Source organism: Chinchilla lanigera, unplaced genomic scaffold (genome assembly GCF_000276665.1).
Source record: "Chinchilla lanigera isolate Chin_1 unplaced genomic scaffold, ChiLan1.0 scaffold00014, whole genome shotgun sequence".
NCBI classification, from domain to species: Eukaryota; Metazoa; Chordata; class Mammalia; order Rodentia; family Chinchillidae; genus Chinchilla; species Chinchilla lanigera.
In genome coordinates, this window is record NW_004955415.1 from 31,946,271 (window position 1) to 31,970,285 (window position 24,015).

At 51.1% G+C, this 24,015-nt stretch overlaps 2 protein-coding genes across 5 annotated transcripts; one reads left to right on the forward strand and one right to left on the reverse strand.

Annotated features, from left to right (window-relative positions):
• The first annotated feature begins 6,129 nt into the window (after positions 1-6,129).
• Positions 6,130-11,797, forward strand: Gcdh (glutaryl-CoA dehydrogenase). Its single transcript, XM_005381040.2, has 11 exons — positions 6,130-6,221; positions 6,310-6,431; positions 6,703-6,846; positions 6,924-6,986; positions 7,209-7,379; positions 7,677-7,806; positions 7,883-8,099; positions 8,856-8,959; positions 9,132-9,257; positions 9,469-9,629; positions 11,342-11,797. The coding sequence occupies exons 2-11, from the start codon at positions 6,341-6,343 to the stop codon at positions 11,413-11,415; spliced, it is 1,281 nt and encodes a 426-aa protein (XP_005381097.1). The 5' UTR covers positions 6,130-6,221; positions 6,310-6,340; the 3' UTR covers positions 11,416-11,797.
• Positions 10,974-23,652, reverse strand: Syce2 (synaptonemal complex central element protein 2). 4 transcript variants are annotated; one of them, XM_005381038.2, is made up of 5 exons: positions 23,575-23,652; positions 23,162-23,295; positions 14,123-14,297; positions 12,273-12,461; positions 10,974-11,263 (listed from the first exon to the last, which is right to left on the reverse strand). In XM_005381038.2, the coding sequence occupies exons 1-5, from the start codon at positions 23,587-23,589 to the stop codon at positions 11,219-11,221; spliced, it is 558 nt and encodes a 185-aa protein (XP_005381095.1). In that variant the 5' UTR covers positions 23,590-23,652; the 3' UTR covers positions 10,974-11,218. The 4 variants fall into 4 exon arrangements, with proteins under 4 accessions (XP_005381095.1, XP_013367695.1, XP_005381096.1 ...); XM_013512241.1 differs by having other exon boundaries at positions 14,123-14,333; XM_005381039.2 differs by having other exon boundaries at positions 23,260-23,295; positions 23,575-23,639.
• Between the last annotated feature and the right edge of the window lie 363 nt (positions 23,653-24,015).

The following is a 24,015-nucleotide window of genomic DNA, read 5'->3' on the forward strand; positions in this document are numbered from 1 at the left end:
TGTAATACCAGCACTTGGGAGGCTGAGGCAGGAGGATCGTCTCGAGTTCGAGACCAGCCTGAGCTACAAAGTCAACTCAAAGCCAGTCTGAACTGCATAGCAAGACACTGAAAAAAAAAAGACAAAAAAAATTAAAAAAGAAAAATGGAAAATAAGTATTGGGGAGAATGTAGAGAAATGGGAGCCCTCATACACTACTGGTGGGGATTTAAAATGGTGTAGCCACTAGGAAGAAGAGTTTATTAGTTCCTTAAAAAGTTAAAGATGACACTGCCATTCTACTGCTAGGTATGTACTCCCAAAATCAATGTGTTCAAACAAAGTAAGACCTTACACCTTGCAAGTGTAATTCATTCAGGAAATATGCTTGTAATCCACAGCACTTGTATCTCTCTTTTTTTTGTCTTTTTTGAGACAAGGTCTAGCTGTGCAGTTCAGGCTGGCCTTGAGCTCATTTTGTAGCCCAGGCTGGTCTTGAACTCACAGGGATCCTCCTGCCTCAGTCTCCCAAGTGCTGGGATTACAGGTGTGCACCACCACGCTCAGCTCACAGCAATTGTATCTCAAAGCAAGTTTCCCCATAAGAAATAAAACTCAGGCGTAGTAGTGCATTCCTGTACTCCTAGTACTCTGGAGGCTGAGACAGGAGGATTGCTGTGAGTTTGGGCTACACCGCCTGGGCTACACAGTGAGTTCAAGGCCAGCCTGAACTACACAGCGAGATCCTGCCTCAAAACAAAACAAAACAAACACTCAGATGATTTGTTCCACAAACCAGAAATATTCATATAAAATTATTACAATACTATAATATAGTACAAAAATAAAGAAAATACAAAACATAAAGAAAACTAAATTAACCTGTACCTACCTTTGAACGCCTTCATGGCTTGTGTGAGACAGACCAGAGAGAGGAGGTTATTGTATGAGATGACTTTCACCATCACTAACAGGATTGCTGCTATTGACTCAGTGGACTTTTTCTTTCCGGGCAGCATTAACAGGTGCTGTGGTTTGTGTCTGTGTGTCCCCCCAAAGCCTCATGTGGTCATGGGGCAGGCTTTTAGAGTTTGACTGATTATGGGTGTGAGAGCTACATCCGCCCTGGGGTGGATAGTTTGCATATGTAAGGGGGAGGAAAAGGGTGCTTCAGGCCTTTCCACCCTGGTGTGTGCTTGTTGCTTTTGCTGTGTTCTGCCGCCATGAGCTGCAGCCCTCTGCCATGTGCCAGTCTGCCTTGCAATCTGCCAAGTATGGACTTAAACCTCCACAAACTGTAAGTGAAATAAACCTTTCCTTCCTTAATTTTGGGCGTCAGATATTGTGTCCCAGCAACGAGAGAAAAGTAACCAAGACAACAGGGAAGCTATCCAATGACATTTCCTTTTGAGGATTTCACAAAAATGTGACATTGCATTGTCATTAAACAGATTTGTTACTTGCACTGCTTCAGCTTTATTCAGGTGGCGCTTTTCTGCACAGTTTCGCAGTTTCCCACATTTTACACATCTCTCTAATCTCATTTGAAGTGAGAGATTCCCCCACCTTCTTCTCCTCTGCTTCTGCAGATGAGATCTCCTCCGTAACCTCTTGCTTTTGGGAAATGATCACCCACAATCCCTCGGTGAAAGAGAGGGAGAGAGAGGGAAAACAACATTCGGTTTTGTTGTGATCATGTGACACTCAGTGTCATGTACTACTACTTCAAGACCTTGCTTGTTTATCAAATTAAAATTTACTAGAAGCCAGGTGAAGCCAGGCATGGTGGTACATGCCTGTAATCCCAGTACTTGAGAGGCTGAGATAGGAGGATTGTTGTGAGTTCTGGGCCAGCCTGGGCTACAAAGTGAGTTCAAGACCTGCCTGAACTACATACTGAGATGCTTTCTCAAAAAAACAGAAAAAAAGTTTTACTAGAAATGTTTGGTTCTCTTGCAGAACAAGTTGCTCCCAATCCAAGGTTTTACTGTACCCATGCACCAATACTGTACATGTTCACAATTCCCAGGGTGTTCCCCAGTGAATGGATGGATAACAAAATGTGACCCATCCATGTAATGGAATAGTATTCAGCCATGATAAGGAACAAAGTGGGGCTGTGGGTGTGGCTCAGTGGTAGAGCACCTGCCCAGCATGCCCAAGGCCATCCCCACATCTCCAGTATCTACACACACACACACACACACACACACACACACACACACACACTGTGTGTGCAGGGAAGTAATGACACATGTTACAACATGGATGAACTTCAAAAACATCCTCATCAAAGAATGAAGCCAGTCACAAAAGATCACATATTGTGTGATTCTGTTTATGTGTTTAAAATAGGTAAATTTGCAGAGAGAATGTGGATTAGTGGTTGCCAGGGATTGGGGAGGGGGACTGGATAATGGTAATGGATACAAGGTCTCCTTTAGGGGGTGACAGAAATGATCAGGAACTAATCAGGCATGTTGGTGTATGCCTGTAATTCCAGCACCTGGGAGACTGAGGAGGAGGATCACTGGGACTACAAGGCCAGCTTGAACTGCACAGTGAGATCCTGTCTAAAAAAAATAAAACATGCCAGATGCAATGGTGCATGCCTATAATCCCAGCACTCAGGAGGCTGAGGCAGGAGGATCACTGCAAGTTCGAGGCCAACCTGGGCTACAAAGTGAGTTCAAGTCCACCCTGAACTGCATAGTGAGACCTTGTCTCAAAAAGAAAAAAATTTTAGAAATGGAAAAAATAAAAAAAAAACCAAGCCAGGCATGGTGGTGCACACCTGTAATCCCAGCACTAGGGAGGCTGAGGCAGGAGGATCGTTGTGAGTTCGAGGCCAGCCTGGGCTACAAAGTGAGCTCAAGGCCAGCCTGAACTGCATAGCAAGACCCTGTCCAAAAAGAAAAAAAAAAAATGTTCAGGAACTTAGTAGAGTTGGTCATTACAGAAAACTGTGAATGTACTAGATACTACTGAATCATATGGGAATTTCACCCAAATAAAACAAACTGGAGGGGTTTTTCTGCAGAGGAAAGCGGAGGTCTCCCCAGTTCAGGATAAGGCACTACATAGGTATGCCTGGCTCTTCAGGGTGAGGAGGAGGACAGGGTCTTCTGGGGGAGGGAGAGGGGGCCACTCAGCTGGGAGATAAGGCTCCTGGGCATATGAGGCCAGGAGGGGCCACAGATTCACCAGGGCAGGGCAGTCTGATCTTTGAATTAGACTTTCTAGTGTGCCTGTTGCCACTGCCCCCTGGGACTCCCAGGGATTGGAGAACAACAGCAACACCAGCTCCAGGGTTGGGGGCCTTGGGGAAACAAGGAAATGGAAGGAAAGAGGCCACGAGCTTCGGGAGAAGGGACCAGAAGCACAGCAAGGTAGAATCCTAGACGTTTCTGGTGGTGAGGGATGCCCTGTTGTGTGGGGAGAGTTGGAAACTTTTTACTTTCCCCTCTAGTACTGGGATTGAACCTAGGAATACTCTACCATGGAGCTATATCACCATCCTCCCATTCCTCCTGCTGTTTTTGAGACTGAGAGTTTCACTATGTAGTTCTGGTTGAACCTGAACTCACTGTGTAGGCCAGGCTGGCCTCGAACTTGCACCAATCCTTCTGCCTCAGCTTCCCAAATTCTGGGATTACAGATATGTGCCACCATGTCCTGGTTTTTTTTTTTTTCATTTTGAGACAGAATCATACTAAATTGCCCAGGCTATTCCTGAACTTGTGATCCTCCTGCCTCAGCCTCTCAAGTAGCTGGGATTGTGCAGCTGCTCCTGGATGGAAAAATTTTATTTGGTTATCAAGGATGAGAAGGGCCCAAAGGTGTGAAGGTCCAGAGATAACTCAGCTCCAGACATCTAGGGCTATGCAAGCCAGTGACCACACTCAGACCCAAGCCCACAGTTGCTTCCATCACACTCAGTGTGCACCAAAAAATAACTCCACACAGGATCGATGTGGGTGGGCAGAGAGACCAGGTCTGGGAACCAGAAGACCCAGATTCTGGTCCTGGCCTCTGCTCTACACTTGACCCACTATGGTATTGATCAAGGCTCTTATGGTATTGATCAAGGCTCTCCTGCTCTCTCGCTCTCTCTCTCTCGCTCTCTCTCTCTCTCTCTCACTTTCATACTGGGGAATGAACCCAGGGCTTTCATATTGAGCTCCAGGCCCCACCCCTTTTATTTTTTATTTTTAGACAAGTTCAGGCTGGACTTAAACTCATTATGTAGTCCAGACTGGACTCGAACATACAGCAATCCTCCTGCCTCAGCATCCTGAAGGCTGGGATGACAGTCAGGTGGCACCACACTCAGCCTAAGCTTGAATTTTTGATCTTCTTGCCTCAGCCTCTCAGGACAATGGGATGACAGATGTGTGCCACCACACCCAGCAACCTCCTGCTTCCTAAACTTTACTTTCCCTCATTGGTAATGGGTGGGTCATGGTAAATGTATGACTTTCAGATGCAGAGATGATCAAACACTAAATTCCCAGAGGGATGATCAAACACTAAATTCAAGTGCACGCCATGCAAATACTCATAAAAGAGACCTAGGTAAGCAGAGCTGCTCACTAAGGTACACACAGATGTCATGCTTGGGCACACAGCCACACACACACACATAACTGCACACAGACAAATCACACAGATGCAACAGATACACATTCAGACATCTGCACAAACCTCAAGCCATCACAAAGGGCTGGAGGCGTAGCTCAACAACAGAGTATGTGCTTAGCTTGATTCCCCTGCACGTGTGTGCACGTGCACACACACATACATACATGCAACTCCAAAGAGAATACCCACATCTAAAGAGAAAGTCATCTGGGGCTGGGGATTTAGCTCAGCGGCACAGCGCTTGCCTGGTAAGCATGAGGTCGTGAGTTCGATTCCCAGTACTGGAAAAAAAACAACAAAAAAAGAGAAAGCTATCAGAATACAATCACACACAATAACACACAATCAGGTGGAATACCATTGTACCAGCCTGCAATCACACAGACCAAAAAACCATGGCCACCTGAGGAAGTATGTGTCTGTAATCCCAGCACTCGGGAGGAGGATTGACACAAGTTCAAGGCCAGCCTGGGCTACACAGTGAGTTCAAAGGTGCCCCAAACTACGTGGTAATACTGTGTCTCAAAAAACGTAAAAAAGGAGAAGAAAGAGGAGGAGACGGGGAGGAAGAAGTCCCATACTTACAGACACAGTCCTGAGTTTACACAGGCACACAATCACGTACAGTCATCAGAGACAGAAACACAGCCACAAGACACACATTCCGGTAACCACTCACACACAATCCGGTACATATACTGGCTGTCTCAGGCAGAGTTACAGGGCCACAGACACCCTCATATGGTGATACAGAACATGAGCACACTACCGGTAAGGACAGCTATTATTAACAGTACCGCATCTACATACAATTATAATCAGAACCACAGAACACAACCAGAGTCATAGAACATGATAGAAACACACAATCCCGCAAAATAGAGCACACGGCTATGCAGAAATAATCACACACACAAAACACAAACACAAACACACAGTGCCAACATTACACAACATTCCAGACAGAATCCCACAAACACAACCACGTAGGAGAAATCCAACAAACCCAAGATGCACACTAACCCACCGTCCTAGCCTCAGAACTCACAGCCACAGGGTCATTTGCACCTACAGATACACAGTTACTCGGGCATAAATACGACACAGACACACACACACAGCCACACAAACTACACGTGCTTCCAGGGAAAGTGGCAGACAGGGTGAGCTGCGACTGCCCATCGGAGCCCCCACCCCCCACCTCCCAGGACTCAAGCACGGGAGATCTCAAGGTTCGGCGGCTTGGCTTCGTGGACCCTGACTCCTCTTAACTTCTGCATCCCTACCCACACTCCCTCTGCAACTAGCTAACCAGGAGTGGGCAGAGCCCCTTTTAGGGCCAATCAGAGTAGAAATGTATCTAGCCAATCGGATTAACGCATTCGCTTGCCGCCCCTTTTCTGTTCAGCTTCTTAAAGGGGCTAACGTGCCTCGGCCTCAGCGTGCACGCTTGCTTCGGCTGGCAGCCATAGCCCTTTTAAAGGTCGAATCGCAGGGAGCCAAGGTTCTGAAAGGAACCAATGAGAAGTGCCATTCTCTCTCCGCTCCGCCCACCTCCGGCTGAGGTCAACGCCTTCTTTTGTTGCACTGTGGACTTTGAGGTGAGCCCGGGGCCCAAGTGCGGAACGCTCGGGGCCCGGGACGCCCCGCGGGAGCCGCTCGGCCCTGACACTCTTCCCGCTCCTCCAGGTACTGGTTGCAGCACCCCTACTCCGCCTGTATGGCCCTGAGAAGCGTCGCCGCGCGGTTGCTGAGCCGCGGGCCCCACCTCCGCGTCCGGCATGCGTGGGGCTCGGCGGCGGCGCACACAGGTGAGTGCGAGGGGGTGGGGAGGAGGACTGTGGCTCGGGTCTTCCGGCGAGACCGCCCGGTGCTGTGTTTGCAGGCAAGGATGGGAGGACCCCCAGGTCGCGCCACCTGGCCCGGGAGCTGACCGGCTGTGCCCAGATCGCGAAGCCAAGGGGCGGGGCTAGAGAAGGGGCGCCTTCGCCGTCCCTTTCTACGAGACGCGGGGGTCTGGGCTGCTAGGTTGGGAGAGGTTACGCGGTGTGGCCAGGGTGATCCAGCCCCTCACTTCGCCAGCCTCGCGTCCCGAGTTCGACTGGCGGGACCCCCTGGTACTGGAGGAGCAGCTGAAGGCGGATGAGATCCTCATCAGGGACACCTTCCGCAACTACTGCCAGGAGCGACTCATGCCGCGCGTCCTGATGGCCAACCGCAACGAAGGTGCGTACCAGCGGGCAGGCCGGGCTCCAGCGGGCTGGGCCGAACCTGAACTCCGGCATCCACCCCTTTCTCCGCAGTTTTTCACCGGGAGATCGTCGCTGAGATGGGAGAGTTGGGTGTGCTGGGACCCACTATCAAAGGTAGGGATGCGTTCCTCTCTACGCTCTGCAGACGCTCGCTGAGTCCTGAAAAGTCCCTTCCTTACCCTGAGCCAGGGTCCAAATCTGTAAAATGGGGTTAGTCATTCCTCCCTCTCTAAGCGGCTTTGGGAACTTGGTGAATAAACTTCCAGCGGGCAGCTCCCTGCCTACCTCCTGGATGCCCCGTCCAGCTCTGCCTGTGTGCTGTCTGCACTCCCGCAGGGTATGGCTGTGCCGGGGTCTCCTCCGTGGCCTATGGACTCCTGGCCCGAGAGCTGGAGCGGGTGGACAGTAGCTACAGGTCCACGATGAGCGTGCAGTCCTCCCTTGTTATGCATTCTATCTACGCCTATGGGAGTGAGGAGCAGCGGCAGAAATACTTACCGAGGCTGGGTGAGTGACTGTCAATAGTTTTTTGTTTTAGTTTTTTTGAGATGATCTTGCTATGCAATTCAGGTTGGCCTTGAACTCATAGCAACCTGCTGGGATCACAAGCCTGCATCACCACGCCCAGCTGAGCAACTGTCCATGGGCTGATCAGTCTTTTTGGGGGGGGGTTTGGTATTGGGAATGGAACTCAGGACCTTGTGCTTGCCAGGCAGGCACTTGTGCTGCTGAGCTATCTCCCTGGCCGGGCTGATCAGTTTTGAGTGGGGCCCTTAACCTGGTGACCCTGTCTTGTGCCTTCAGCCAAGGGGGAACTTCTGGGCTGCTTTGGGCTCACAGAGCCCAACCATGGGAGTGACCCGGGGGGCATGGAGACCAGGGCCCAATACAACCCAGCAAGCAAGACCTACACCCTCAGTGGGACCAAGACCTGGTAAGGAGCTGGGTGGCAGGCGGGTGGTGGGCGGGCAGGGCAGCAGCCAGAACCCTCACTGACTGCCCGCCCCCAGGATCACTAACTCGCCGGTGGCTGACCTGTTTGTAGTGTGGGCTCGGTGTGAGGATGCCCGCATTCGGGGCTTCCTGCTGGAGAAGGGGATGCGGGGCCTCTCAGCCCCCAAGATCAAGGGCAAGTTCTCCTTGCGGGCCTCGGCCACAGGAATGATCATCATGGACAGCGTGCAGGTGCCAGAGGAGAACATGCTGCCTAACGTGGCCGGCCTGGCGGTGAGTGTCGGGCCTGGGGCCAGCACCATTCTGCTGATGCACCTTGCCATCGTGGGGACGATGTGGTCATGGTGATTCTGAGGCTCCAGCTTGCGCTCATAGGTGTCTTTCTGTCCTGTGTACATTGACCTCCTATATCTGAGACCAAATGCAGATCCTGGGTGGGGTGCAAGTCCAGAGTGAGTAGGCAGCTGTGTACAGTGGTGCAAGCCTATAGTCGCAGCTATTGAGTAGGCTGAGGCGGAAGGATCACAAATTCTAGGCCAGCCTGGGCAACTCAGAGAGATCCTGTCTCAAAATAAAAAGTTAAAAAGGCCTAGGATATAGCTCAGTGCTGAATGTCCCTAAGTTTGATCCTTAGTACCACAAAAATGGAAATAGACAGACAGTAAAATGCAGGCACTGAAAAAGGTGTGCTGCGCCTGAGCTTTGGCCCAGGTCCCTGTAGGAGTTAAATGGTTATTGTGTTTGGGTGGGGCTTTCCCATTTTAGTTGGTTCTGTCCAGGTGCAGAGGTGCACGTCTATGATCCCAGCTACCAAGGAGGCTGAGGCAGGAAGATGGCGAGTTCAAGGACAACCTGGGCAATTTAGTGAGACCCTGTCTCAGAATAGACTGGAGGAATAGCCCAGTGGCAGAGCATTTGCACGTAGCTGTGGGTTCCATTTCCAGCACAGCAATGAAAAGGGGCATGTTGGTTCTGCACAGGCCCTCTCAGTGGCTCTCGGGAGGGACTGAGCTCCCCTCAACCCTACAGGGCCCCTTTGGCTGCCTCAACAATGCCCGCTATGGCATCACGTGGGGCGTGCTGGGAGCCGCCGAGTTCTGCCTGCACACAGCCCGGCAGTACACCCTGGACAGGTACATGGGGGTCACTGTCCCCAGCCCTAAGTCCCCTGCTCTGTGAAGTGGCCTGTGAAGCCTGTCTGAGCAGGGTGAGGGCAGCTCCAAAGGCTTCCTGGGCAGCAGGACGCTGAGCCGGGGGCTGGGGGGTCGTGGGTCTCCCTCTAGCCCTTTCCTGACTCCCCACCAGGATCCAGTTTGGTGGCCCCTTGGCCAAGAACCAGCTCATCCAGAAGAAGCTGGCAGACATGCTGACTGAGATCACGCTGGGGCTCCAGGCCTGCCTGCGGCTGGGTCGCCTCAAGGACCAGGACAGGTCAGGGTACAGGCAGGGCGGGGCGGGGCGGTTGTGCCAGAGGGCCCTGTGCCTCCAAGCATAAGGTCCTGCCTGCTTGTCCTGGGACCCAGGCTTCAGTGGTCTCTCACTGGAGACTTGGTGGTGGCACTAAGGAGCGCCCCCAGCCCCAGCTGAGTTTGCTCAGGGTGTTGTGGACCCACTGCTTGCTGTATGCATGTGCCACCACCAGGGCCACCCCGGAGATGATCTCCCTGCTGAAGAGAAATAACTGTGGGAAAGCCCTGGACATCGCTCGCCAGGCCCGAGACATGCTGGGCGGCAACGGGATTTCGGACGAGTATCACGTGATCCGACACGCCATGAACCTGGAGTCAGTGAACACCTATGAAGGTGGGGCCAGGCCTGGGCTGGCGGCCTCGTGCCTCAGTGTCTGGAGAAGGGGGCGGTGATGTAGCTGTCACTGAGTCGGGGGTGTGACCAGAGATTGCTCACCAAGCACTGCCGAGAGGTCATCAGGCCCTGTCTCCCAGTGTCCACGGTCGGAGGAGGGACAACCTGTGAGGCTCCCTGAGGGATGCAACTCCCAGCGGGCTGGTGGACACCAGGGAGTGGGAGTGACACGTGGCAGCCCCTTTATGTTCAAGACAAAAGGAAAGGATGACTGGTGTGCACACCTTGTAACTGGTAGTGATTCCCACTGGGGCCTAGACCCCTGGCTTGGTGGGAAGACAGACATGGAAAAGATAAAATGCTGGGCATAGTGGCATACACCTGTAATCCCAGTACTTGAGAGGCTGAGGCAGGAGCATCTCCATGAGTTTGAGGCCAGCTTAGGTTACAGTGAGTTTAAGGCCAGCCTGAACTACACAGTGAGCTCCTGTCTTAAAAAATAACAAAAACAAGGCTGGGTGTGGTGGCACACACCTGTACTTGGGAGGCTGAGGCAGGAGGATCACTACAAGTTTGAGACCAGCCTGGGCTACATATTGAGTTCAAGGACAGCCTGAACTACATAGCGAAACCCTGTCTGAAACAAACAAACAAATAAGATAATTAAAAAGATAAGTGCAGCGAGGCATGGCAGACACACCAATCTTAGTACTGTGGGAGGCTGAGGCAGGGGGATTACAAAGTCAACCCCAGCCTGGACAATTTAGTGAGCTCTATTCTCAAAATAAAAAATAATAAAAAGCCTGAGTATGTAGCTCAGTTCAAAGACCATGGGTTCAATCCCCTTTACTAAAAAACAAAAAACATACAATCCAGTGAGCCATGGAGAAATCAGGTCCCCAGGCAGAGAAACTTCTGGACAGAAAACACGTGCAGGAACAGATGTGACCAGGAGCTGGACCTTGGAAGGTCTGCAGCCCCAAGTATGTTTCTGTCAGGCCACTGCACAAAAACACCCAGCAGCACTGAGGGGTGGGGACCCAAAAGTGTGGAGGTGACCCCGAAGATAAGCACAAGCTCTTGTGCAGCAGGGGGGTGGGCCAGGTTTGGACTGCAGGAAGTAAGCAGAATTATCTGACTGAAAAGGCCGTACAGCTTCCACCTTCTGCCCCAGCAAGCAGGGGAAAGCACAGCACAGATGTGAGGGAATGCGGTGTGGATGCCATTTCAGGGTGGGGATCTGCAGGGACAGCCCATGGCCTTTCCCATGTGTTTGTTTTCCCCACAGCCCCCGGGGAACAAGGGCTGTCATGTCTCAGCCGCTATGGAAGGAAGCATGGCAAGTAGAAAATCAAATGTTTAATCAACTTGCAGGCTAAGGCTGGGCCCACGGTGGGGCCTACACCTGCTGCATCTTGGGGTTTAGCATCAGGAACTTTGGTTTTGGGGGGTTTTGGTTTTGTTTTGCTTTTGCCCAGTTGCATTATAGAACTATAGAACTATAGAAAACAATCTCAGTGTGCCCTGAAGGTGGGCTCTGCGCCTTCTGTGCGTGGCTGTCACTAGGAGGTGAATCTCTCGGTCATCGGTCAGCATTCAGCATCTTTGTAGATCTGCTCTTCTAAAGTGGTGGCCTAGGGGACATGAACATGGTGTAACAGCAAGTTAGGAGCTGTGAAACTTCCAAGCTGACCTGTATTAATCTTGTCCAGGTACGGCCGACATCCATGCGCTGATCCTTGGACGGGCAATCACTGGAATCCAGGCATTCACAGCGGGCAAGTAAACCCACATGGTGCCAGAGCCACCTTCCAGGGAGATGCCTGCTTGACCCTGGTACTGCATGGTCTGGGCTGACCAGGAGGTGGTGAACAACCTGACTTCCACAGTGGGAAGTGAGGGACACCAACCAGTAAACATCAACATCTCTCTTCGGAAGGCATCTAGATGCGCTCCTTGGAAAGAAGAGGGGAGGAGCTTCCCTATCAAGGGTTTCCCATCCATTTTTAGCTCCTTTCATCTTAGGACAGAAGCTTCTCTGCTGGGAGAGTAGGCGACCTGTGCAGCTAAGCGGCCAGCTGAAAGGCTAGCTCACAGCTGTGTCTGCAACCCTCTGCCCCAGGGTGGAATGCAGGAGAGGAAAAAAATAAAGTGCTTGCCTGTCTGACCTTGCGATGTTGGGCTGCGTGTTACTGGGAACCTCAAAAAAGGGGTCTCAGGGGCTCTGCTGGAAAAAAATGAGCATTCCTGGCCGAGCCCCTGATACGGGGCAGGAGGGGGTCTCACTGGAGTAGTCTGGCTCATGTCTGAACCTTGTGCTGGACCCCTCCTAGGTCCTGGGCTGACAGCACAGGCCACAGGGCTCAGGCTGTGGCAGAGGGGACAGCATCTGACTTGCAGGGGCCACTCTGTCTTTTGTCATCATAACTGACTACCCACCCGTGGGAAACGACAGTGGTTTGACCCCTCTGCGTGGATATGCCATGTGATGAAATCATGGCCCCGTGGGTTAGGGGTTGCCTCAGAACTGGGGCCCTGGGCGGTGAGCCCAGCCATCCCTGCTTCCTGCCCCAGCTTGCTCTCAGCTGAGCCATCACAAGGCCCTCCTGAGCAGCGCCCCTGCCCAGCCAGTATGGCTCCTACCTCAGGCTGCAGGCACAGGTCCCTGTACACAGTCTCCACCGTGTGGCATGCTTGTTTGAGCTCCTTCTCCAGGTGGCCAATCTTGGCCATTTTCATGGTGAACTCCTGCATCCTTTCCTGAATGACCTTGCTATGTTGGCTGTAGGCCTGGTACATCCTGTCCTCTAACTTCTCTGTCATGTCTGAGACCTTGCAAAGAGTAAGTGTTAGCAAATGAAAAGGCATCACAGATGTGTTCCAAGAGGATCTCTTAGATTGCTCTGGTTTATCTTGTAGAAATGGTACAAAGAATTACAGTGACTGGAGGTGAAAGTGTCTATGTGTTCACAAATTATTCCTTTAAAGATCTGAACCAAGATGCAAATACATACACTTGGCTCTTATTTTCTATAGGTTCCACATCCAGATAAAAAAGGTTTGACTTGAGCCGGGATGTAGCTCAGTGGCACAGCACCTGCCTGGCAAGCATAAGGCCCTGGGTTCAATTCCCAGTACCAAAAAAATTAAAATAGAATAATGAAACAGCTCCAAAAATGACAGATCACGTTTAAAAAAAAAAAGAAAAAGGGTTTGACTGAGGGCTCTGTTGACTATATTTGCTATTCTTACTTACTACACTCAGTGTAGCCCAGGCTGGCCATGAATTTACTGTATAGCCCAGGATGGCCTTGAATTTTCAGTGATCTCCTGCATCAGCCTCCTGAGTGCTGGGATTATAGGTGTATGCCACCATGCCCAGCTTTTTAAATTTTTAAAATATATTGACTATATTCTCAAAAGGCACAATGCACAGCTGTTAATTCTGGAGTTGCACGTAATATCAGCCTTATTAGACGGAAACGCGAGGTGTGCTGAAGGACCAACTTGTGTTACAGACCAGTGCTAGTTTCTGGAGAACTCCTGGCCATCACAGGGCAGCATGGTGAACCCGCTATCAAAGCACCTGCCCTGGAGGAAATAAGAGGGCTGGGCTCTGGCTGTGGACAGACTTGAGTGCTTAGGCCTGCATCCCTCACATGGTGAACCCTTTTACCTCTTTTTAATTTTATTTATTTATTTAGTTAGTTTAGTTATTTAGTAAGTTAGCTATTTAGTTATTTGTACCAGGAATTGAATGCAGGACCTTGAGCTTGCCAGGCAGGCACTTGTGCCACTGAGCTGTATCCTCAGCCCAATGTAATTAACTTTTAGATTAATACATTTTAGCCAGGCATGGTGGTGCACACCTGTAATCCCAGCACTTGGGAGGCTAACGCAGGAGGATCATTGGGAGTTCAAGACCAGCCTGGGATACAAAGTGAGCTCAAGGCCAGCCTGAATTACATAGTGAGATCCTGTCTCAAAAAGACAAAAACAAACAAATAAAAAAAACATGTTAGGCTTAGGGCTGGGACCCAGGGGCTCATGCATGTTAGGTAAGCCACTCTACCACTGAGTTATAGCCTCAGCCCAAATTATTTATTTCTGATGCTTAGTTGGTGAATTTGTTTGGCTTGGTTGAGACAGGGTCTTACTATGTAGTACAGGCTGGCCCCTAACTCATGGTGATCTTTCTGCCTCAGCCTCCTGAGCAGCGGGATTACAAGAGTGCACCAACACATCTGAGAAGGCTTGCACATTTGATCTTTTTGCTTTAGCCTTCCAAGTGCCGGGACTAAAGGTGTGTGCCATCATGCCTAGCAAACCTTAGTTTGCTCATCTATGAAATGAGTCCAGTTTCCTGAGTGTTGAAGAGTGAAGTGAGGTGCTGTGGGAACAGCCTAGCACAGTGCCTGGAATAAGCAGATGCCCAGCCACATGCGTTCCATCCCCTTACAGGAAGAGCCCCTTCTCCACCAGGGATTCTGTACCTTGATCTTGAGGCTATCCCTGAAGTTGGTCATGAGTACATGGTCCTTCTGTCTGTTCTCATTGATGTTTTCAATCAGGTCCTGGGCTCTCTTATTCAAAACGCTGATGCTCAAGTCCAGAGAAGAAAAGTAGAGTCCTGTCTTCCCCTCCAGCACTGGCAGCTGGTGGCTGGCACTGGAGGTGAAGATACAAGGGCTAGAAATCTGACTTCTGAAAGTACAGGAAACAGACATTAGCACGACTCTCTAAGAGTAGACATTCGTGGATGGGGTGTGGCCCAGTGGTAGATCAAGTGCTTAGCATGTGGCTCTACCCTGGCTTGCAGCCCCAGCACACAAAAAGAGTGGCTGATCTGAAGTGAAAGAGCTCTATGATGGGGCAATTGTCCTAAGTCACTTCATTTATGCCCTCAGACATGACAGCCCTCTGTGTGTGTGTGTGTGTGTGTGTGTGTGTGTGTGTGTGTGTGTCTGTGTGTCTGTGTGTGTGGTTGAACCAGGGCCTTCACACTGAACTACATCCATAGCTGTTTTTAATTGTTTTTTTTTATTGTGATACAGTGTCTCACTAAGATGCCCAGGCTAGGATACTTGTGATTCCCCTGCCTCAGCTTCCTAGAGTGCTGAGTTTATAGGTGTGTGCCACCATTCTCTGTTTTATAACAGAGAAAACAGACCCAGAGGCACAAACTAAAGATGCCCAAAATTCCAGAACAGAAAGATCTATTCCACCCTGAGGCTCACTACTATTTTATTGCACCAACTTGCTTCTTTGAAATAGGCACGAAGAGGACAAGCTGAGTGGTGGCCGGTGCTTGTAATCCCAGCTACTCAGGATGCTGAGGTATGAGGTCTGCAAGTTCCAGGCCAACTTGGGTAATTTAGCAAGACCCTGACTTGAACAGTAGAAAGGGCTGAGGGTGTAGTTCAGTGATGGAATGCTCGATGAGTATGCATGTGGCTTTGGGTTTGATCCTCAGCACCACAGAACAAAGCCAAAAAAGTGCAGGCTGAACACCTATAATCTAAAAATCTGAAATTCTCCAAAATGAGAAACTTTTTTTGTCTTGCTGTGCAGTCCAGGCTGGCCTTGAACTCACAATCCTGTCTTAGCCTCCCCAGTGCTGAAACTGCAGACATACACCTTCATGCTTGCCCAAAATTGAAAATTTTTTGAGTGTTGGAGTTTTGGATTTCAGAGCGCTTTGTCTGTCTCTCTCTCTCTCTCTCTCTCTCTCTCTCTCTCTCTCTCTCTCTCTCTTTTTTCCCCAGTACTAGGAATCAAACTCACGACCCAGCCCCATTCAGAGCACTTTGGATTTAGGATTTTTGCAAATATCCCAAAATCCAAAATCCGTCTGTTCCTGACCATTTTGAACAAATGATTCTTGACCTGTAGTAGAAATAGTACAGATGCTTTCTTAAATGACCTTCATGTCGGGACTGGGGATTTAGCTCAGTGGCACAGCACCTGGCTGGCAAGCTCAAGGTTGTGAGTTCAATTCTTGGTACTGGAGAAAAACCAAAAAAAAAAAAAAAAAAAAAAAAAATGACCTTCATGTCACCTGCTGCATCCTTTTTACACCCAAAGGGTGATGGCCACAGCAGGCAGAGACCTAGGCTAGCATACCTGTTCCCATTGCCTGAGGTAAATGCTGTCATAAACCAGATTTTAGGCTGGGGTTGAGCACCTGCCTAACATGCATAAGGCCCTGGGTTTTCACCTTAGCACCATAAAATATATATATTTAATTTCTTAAAAAATTCAAGTGACAACATAATTATGTAATTCAACTAAATACTATGCCAGCCAGAGAAACAAGGTGGAAAAGTAACAACTGTCTGAAAAGCTAAAATGAGCAAAGGTGAGGTTCTTGTAGCTCCTCAGTCTGGTGTGAGGGAGACAATGATACACTGGGACAAGGATAAAAAAAAAAAGTGCTAAAAAAAAAAGTGCTTGGTCAGGGCAGGTTCTGCTTTAAAGAAAGAAACTAGAAATCTAAGCCATGTATTGTGAGTGAAGTTTTTTTCTTGAGGTGTTGGGGATGGAGCCTAGCAAGTGCTCACCACTGAGCTGCACCCGAGTCCCACATGTTCACTGTTGGATGCTTTCTCCGTAAAACCTTTTCTTGGCTCTCGGTCTTCTGCTGGCCTTAGCTCTGCAAGCTGGCTCAGAATGTACATGCCGTGAAACTCCAGAACTGGAAGCCTGGGCAGTTAGCGCTCTCCTCTGCAGGCAAGTTCCCAGGCCCCAGGCTGCGGCTGTGTCCTTGTCCTGTGTTTCTTGGCCCGCCATTTCCTTGCCTCAGTGCCTTTGCACCTGCTCCCTGACTGGAGTTCTGAGCCCCATCTAGACCACTGTAGTGCTTGCTGTTTGCTTAACAGCCATCAATAATTCCTGTGCATCTGTACTGCTGTGTGTGCTCATCACCTCTCACCTGCATCTCATCTTCCTGCTTACTCCCAGCACCCATCCAGTCCTACACTGTGTGTTGAGTGACTGTCCTACCCACTCCTGTTCCTCCTTGGCTTCACACAAAGAATGCAGGTTCATCACCCTGCAAGGCAGACAGCTGTGCCTAGTGTGTCAGAACAGGGAAGCACCTCAAAAGAGACAGATGTGCTATAGCCCAGATACACCAGCCAGCTGGGAAAATATGTGAATAAATAACGTACGGCTCCCTGAGCATTTCTGCAAACAGATATTTAGAGTGAGACAAAAATTTACTGAGGAACTTCTACCTGCAATAGCTCTTCTTTCCCAGGGGTAAACAAGGAGGGGAGGAGGCTAATTCAGAGCTGGGCACTGCTGCATTTCAGATGTTTGTGCCATCTGGATACACATGGAGAACAGAGTGGAAACTCTTGGGAGAATAGCTGAAACCAGTGTAGTGGCACACCCACACTGTCCCAGTATTTGCAAGGCTGAGGCAGCTGGATCCTAAGTTTAAGGCCAGCCTGGGCCACTTATCGAGACCTTGTTTCAAAATAAAAGTGAAAAGGGGTGAGGGAGTAGCTCAGTGGTAGAGTGCTTGCCTGGCATGTGCCAAGGCCCTGGGGCTCCATCCCCATTATGTACACACACACACACACAGTAATAGCCACAAGCTATGCAATGAGAATGGTGTGAGAACACAGCTGGGAGGGCCGGGACAAGTAAAGGTGGCCTTGGGCTTCCCTGAGACCCCCAGACTGCTCCCCCACCTCTCAGCCTAAACACAGGGCCTGCTCACTTGGGGTGGCTGCAGCCCCTCTTCCCCATCACTCCCTCCCCGACACACCACCCTCTCCCACCATCACCAAATGCTTTCTCTTGTCCCACACCGGAGTGTCGCTGGAGGAAGTAGTGGCCCTGGGGACACAGATTCCTGGACTGCAGTGCTGCAGCGACTCCTCAGTGCCTTCTGTTACCCTCCCTGTGCTCGTTACTGCCCTCTCTCACTCCTCCTGTCAGCCCTGCCAAAGCTTCGAATTTTCCATCCCTGACTCCAGTTTAACGCCCCTCACCTGAGCAGACAGAGAAGCAGTAAGGTCTGGAACACCTTCATTTGCCCATGGACATCCACAACCTCCAGCTCAGCTGAAGAGCTGCCAGCCTTCTGGTCCCCTCTCTTCTCCACCTTTTGTTTTGATCTTGTCTCTTTGGGCTGCCCCTTTCCCCTGGTGTACACTACTTCTTTCCTCCCTTCTTCTGTTCCTCTCTAGTTTTTCTGCCGTGCTGGGGATGGAACCCAGGGAGTCACACCTGCTAGGCAAGTGCTCTACACTGAGCTGCACCCTGTCCTGACACAAGCTGATGCGCACACAAAAAACCTGCTCCTCAACCCCAGGCCCTCCTTAGCCAGCTACCTCCTCTTTCTTCCCTATCATAGACATGGTTTGAGAAAGATCTCCTACACTTCCTGAGCATATTTTTCTTCACTTCTCCACCAACTGCAATGAGCTTCCTGGCCCAGTTTTCCAATGACGCTCATGCCAAGTTCCCCGATGACTCTGTGGTCAGACCAATGCACATCCCCACCCCGACCTCTCTTCTGCCCCACTCCCAACACACAGCACCCCAGGTCCATGCTTGGCCTCTGCTCACGCCCCTGGACACCCTCACTTCCCATGCTCTGCAGTGAGCCCTAAGTCTTCCCTCCTACAGCCTCTTCAAGGTGGCACATAGTCTGTCAGTCTCTGAAGGCATTCTCATAGCCTGCCTTGCCCAACAGTGCCCCCCCCAGTCCTGGTCCTCTAGAAGGTTCTGTGCTGGAGCAAGCGCACACGGTGTGTCCAGTGTCACTGTCCGTGCTCCAACCCCCAAGACTCCTGGACGGTGGGCTCCAAATGATCCATCCTCCGGCCTCCAGTGTCTACATCTCATGGAAGGACCAGGAAGTGTGCATGACGTAAATGACCAACGCAAGGGCTTTCATTACCACCTGCACCCTGACGATACCCAAACTGATCATCCACACCCCATCCCTCTCGCACTCCCAATAACACACACATCTACTTTCAGCAGGTATCTCTACAAGCATCTCAAATTTTGCATCTGCACACCAACATCCCCACCTGACTGTGGCCTCCCTCCTTTCCATGAATGCCACAAAAAGCCACCTGGTCTGCAAGCTGGAAACCCAGCAATCAGCCTGAAGTCTGCCTTCTCTCTCCCGCTTCACATCCTGTCATGGTGCTCTCATTTTGATCTCCTTAATCTCGCTCCAGTCTCTCATCCTTGTTGTCTACCCTTGTCGTTTCTCACCTGGGCCCTGGTGATCTTTGAAACTGCAACCTGATGTCCTCATCCCGCATGACAGCCTCAGATAAAACCCCAGCAGCCACAGATCAAGTGTGAGTCCCTTAGCCTAGGAGACAAGGCCACCCAGCGATAGGGCCTTACTGTTCACTGCTGCCCCTCCAGCTCCAGCTCTCCAGGACCTGGTTTCCCTAAACCCAGCAGCCTCAGCCTCCACCTGAACTGTCCCTTTCCACCTCCTTCAGAATGAAGCAACACATGCAGCTCCTGCAGGGCACTGTGGCACACTCCTGTCATCCCAGCACTTAGGAGGCTGAGGCAGGATCAGATCACTGAGAGTTGGAGGCCAGGCTGGGCTACGTAGGGAGTTCAAGGCCAGGCTGGACTACTAGCAAGACTCTGTCTCAAAAAACAAACAAAAATTGGAGCTACCCCTCCTGCGCCGCACTACTCTTGGCTGCACTGGCTGAGCAGCTGCCCATTTATGCACAGTGGTCCCCTTTGGTGCACACGTAGGCCTGAGGACAGAGATGGTACATTCTGCTCAGCTGTGCTTTCCAGTGCTCCAAAGGTTTCAGAAATGTTTGCCATTGTCTAAGTGAATGGACAGTGGAGCTGGCTCTAACATTCCCGCTGGAACATCTACCTATACCCACAGACTGCAGAGGCAAACTCCCCAGGAGTTTGCGACCCTGAAATTAAAAGCAATATCACCAGGAATTTCATTTGGTATCACTGTTCACAACCTGCTTGAGCTGGTAGCAGCTGGGAGATCTGCTTTCTAAGGTTCAAGGTTTGAAGGATGAAGCTGGGCGTGGTGGCACATGCCAGTAATCCCAGCACTTGGGAGGCTGAGGCAAGAGGATCGTTGTGAGTTCGAGACCAGCCTGTGCTACAAAATGAGTTCAAGGCCAGCCTGAACTGCATAGTGAGACCTTGTCTCAAAAATACGAAAAAAAAAAAGGTTTGAAGGATGAGGCTAGAAGGACTTTTTTTGGTCTTTTTGAGACAGGATTTCACTACATAGTTCAGGCTAGTCTTGAACTTATTTTTTAGTTCAGGCTGGCATCAAACTCATAGCAATCCTCCTGCCTCAGCCTCCTGGGGTGTTAGGATTACACACGTACGCCACCATGCCCGGCATTGGAAAGAGTTTTCATAGCAGCTATACATATGGTGAAAAATCACTTGAATTCAACTCATTCCAATTTTGTGGTGGGACAAAGGCCTGTGTCAGATGTCTGGTGAGAGGTTCTTTAGTTTTCCAACCTCTCCTTTGGGGACCCGACTTCATTTTTCTTAATACTCAGCAGCTGCATATTAATCAGAATGCTAATGAATCATAGGCTTCCCTGGGCCTGCATTCGCCAATTAGCTTTAATGAACAAAATGGACGCTCTCCTCTCTGCTGGCTTCCCTAGCTCCCAGGCTGGCTTCTGGAGCGACGCCAGGGAATGGAAGCAAGCCCAACCCACCACTCCTGGTGTGTATGGCCCGTATACGGATAGGTGTAGGGTGGAGGTTGTGAACACATCGCCTCACTCATCTATTATGTCTGTCCTTTCAAGGTGTCCCTGATTCAGCTTTGAGGATTAGGACCTAGTTCCCTAGCAGGGCCCAGGCTGGCAGGGGGCCTAGGGGAATAGGTCTAAGCGAAGAGCCCATCTGTTCACTCCAGGTAAAGCTGTGATTGGCAGACGTGTGCGGCAGCACCATACACTGCTGGGCCCTCTCTGCATGGCCTCAAACAGATACATAAGTAAACAATCCGCCAGCCACTTTTGACCACCGCGGGTGTCGCAGTCCCAGGAGAGGCAGGCTAATCAAACACACAAGGAGGAACACAACAGCATGCCTGGTACTTGGGCACAGCCATGTTTTGCTGAAGTACTGCCAGGAAGGAGGTTTGAATTGAAGCTGATGAGCCGCTTCCTCGCCCTCTACTTTTTACCCCACAAATGTGTTAACATTTTAATCATGTTGCCGAGTGGCTGCTGCTGGATCTATTAACCAGCCCCCACACCGATTTTAATCCATCTGGTTTCTGGCCCAACGCTCTTGTGGCGCTCCTTAAATGTCTAAATGATCTATCTGCAATGTCAGGCTGGCTTTGTATCTGGAGTCCTCAGGCCCCCATCTCAAGCCACTCCTCATTCTGTCCCTAGGTGGGACACCCCCATCCATCTGAGAGCTGCCACGAAAACAATGACTCCCCCAGCATCATGTCCAGCCACTGCCCCACCCTGAGTTCTGGGTCAGAAAACCCAGTGGGTTGGACATATGTACATGGATGGTCCCAGACACCTCAAAAACTAACAACAAAAACAAGGGCAAAAAAGGGAACTTTGCCTGGGCATGGTGGCACATGCCTGTAATCCCAGAAATCAGGAGGCTGAGGCAGCAGGATCATTTTTTGTTTGTTTTGTTTTTTTTCCGGTACTGGGAATCCAACTCTTGACCTTGTGCTTGCTAGGCAGGCGCTATGTGCTGAGCTAAATCCCCAGCCCCAAACTGTTAACTCTGTGTGTATGTGTGTGTGTGTGTGTGTGTGTGTGTGTGTGTGTGTGTATGTGTGCCTGGCTGGTTTTGTTTTGTTTTTTTTTTTTCCAGTAGAAGGAATCGAACTCACAACCTTGTGCTTGCCAGGCAGGTGCTGCACCACTGAGCTAAATCCCCAGCCCTGGAAGGAGGATCGTCCCGAGTTCGAGACCAGCCTGGGCTACAAAGTGAGCTCAAGGCCAGCCTGAACTGCATAGCGAGACCTTGTCTCAAAAAGACAAAAAAAAAAAAAGAAAAAAAAAGAAAGAAGAAGGGAACTTTCATTCTTGCCTTTGTAACAGAAGCCAGTAACTATGGGAAACTACAAGCCAGAAAATGGGGGTTGGTGGCCTGCTGTGAGCCCTGAACCACAGGCTCTGGGGGGCAGCGGGGAGGCCTGATTTGTAGTGTTGTCACCAGGCATGGTAAGAGGACCCCTACCATAGCCGATATCAAAGTCACTATGTGCCTGCTTGGGAAGAGGTGTACGCGACCAGCTCTTGCCAGCCAGGAGGAGCCCGCTGCAGCACACCATGGCTGGAGACATCCCTGTCACCCACTTCCTCAGCTTTTCTCTTTCTCCTGGCTGGATGCTGACCTAGGTTGGAGCCTCCAACTCCATCCCTCCTCCCAGCCACTCCCCACAAAGCAGACAGCAGCCTGAGCATGTCACTTCTGTGACCCAACAGTTCTCCCAGGTACAATCACGCCTCCCTATCCACCAGAGATGAGCTCCAAGACCTTCCTGGATACCAAAATTTGCAGATGTAAGCTGGGTGCAGTGGTGCACACCTGTAATTCCAGCATCTGGAGGATCACTGAGTCCGACGTCAGCCTGAGCTACCTAGTGAGTCCAAGGCCAGGCAGACTACCTAGTGACACCTTCTCAAAACCGAAAAAAGCCTTGGGATGTAGCTCAGTGAGAAGACCCTGGGTTTCATCCCCAGTACTGCAAATATAAACTACATCTTGTTTTTTAGTACCGGGAATCAAATTCAGGACCTTGCGCTTGCCAGGCAGGCGCTTGTGCCGCTGAGCTATATCCCTGGCCCCAGTACTGAAAATAAAAATAAAAAAGGGCATGGGAGGATCTGCGTAGGATCTATGCAATGACCATGCCTTTTCACGGAAAGGCTGGCATGGAGCGGGCACAGACCTGAGCACCGTGGGGGTCCCGGCTAAGCCCCAGGTACACAGGGAGGGCTGACTGCTGTGGATACGCCGCCTCCTCCTGCCGTGTCAGCTGGCTGCTTCGTGCCGAGCACCCAGCCTGGCACCGAGAACGCTCCAGCCACCATGGAACAGCTGCTCCAAGAAAGCCGGGCATGGGTGGTGGCACATGCCTCTGTCCCAGCACTCTAGGAGGCTGAGGCAGGAGGATCTTGAGATTGAACCCAGCCTGGGCAACTTACAGAAATCCTGTCTCAAAATGAAAAACACGAGCCGAGGATATAGCTCAGCGGTACAAGCACCTGCCTGGCAAGTGCAAAGTCCTGAGTTCGATTCCCGGTTCAAAAAAAAAAATCACAAAGGGAAACTTTGCCGGGCGTGGTGGTGCACGCCTGTAATCCCAGCACTCGGGAGGCTGAGGCAGGAGGATTGTTGCGAGTTCGAAACCAGCCTGGGCCACAGTGAGCTCAAGGCCAGCCTGAACTGCACAGCGAGACCTTGTCTCAAAAACAAAAACAAAAACAAACAAACAAACAAAATGAAAAACACAAGGGGCTGGGTGCAGGACCCACGCCCGGGCCAGTTCTCACCTGGCCAGGGCCCTGCTGGGCTCCTCGGGGGCTCGGCTGTCCTCAGAGATCGGCTGCTTCTCACCCTCCACCAAGGCTGGGGGCGCCTGGTCACTCACCTCGAAGGGCAGGTCTCCCTGCGGGCATGCGGGGTGCTGAGGGGACAGGGCAGGACTCAGACAGGGGACTCGCGGGGCGCCCGAGGGGGCTTCGCGAGCCCGGCCCTCAGGGGTGCCGTGGGCAGAAGTCGCACTGTCCCCGCGTCAGTCAGTCAGTCAGGATCTGCCTGTCAGGAAATCGAGGACAGACGGGACGTGAGGGAGCCCACAGTGTGGGAAGTGGTCAGGTTCAGGACTGTGGGGGTAAAGCCCAGCATAGCGGCCGCTCCTTGCCCGTCTGCCCGCTGCCCGCACGGAGAGACCAGCCCTGCGTACTTCGAGTTGTTCCATCTTTTCCCGCCTTTGCGGCCACGCCTTCTGCGCATGCGCTTAACCTGAGCGCGGCGCGCAAGGGTGCACGCGGCTGCGACGCGCGCTCCAGGCTCCGCCCGCCGAGCCGGGGCCCAAATGGAGGGGCGGGGCCAGGCGTTAAGCGGCGGTTGAGAAGTCCAGAGGTTGCGCGCGCAGCCAATACCGCCCAGGGCGAGCGCAGCTGTATCTGTGTGGTTTGCTATGCCGAAAGGCATTGTGTTCATTCACTCGGTAGCTCTCAGTCCAGCTGCTCTCTCTGGAGAGATGTCTCGATACAAAATGCTCATTTTGTTCGTTTTGTATTTTGAGATGGTGCCTATAAGCCCAGGCTGGCTTTGAACTCGTGATCCTCCTGCCTCAGCCTCTTGGAGGGCTCCTTCTCAGACTTCCCTGCTTTTCTTATTT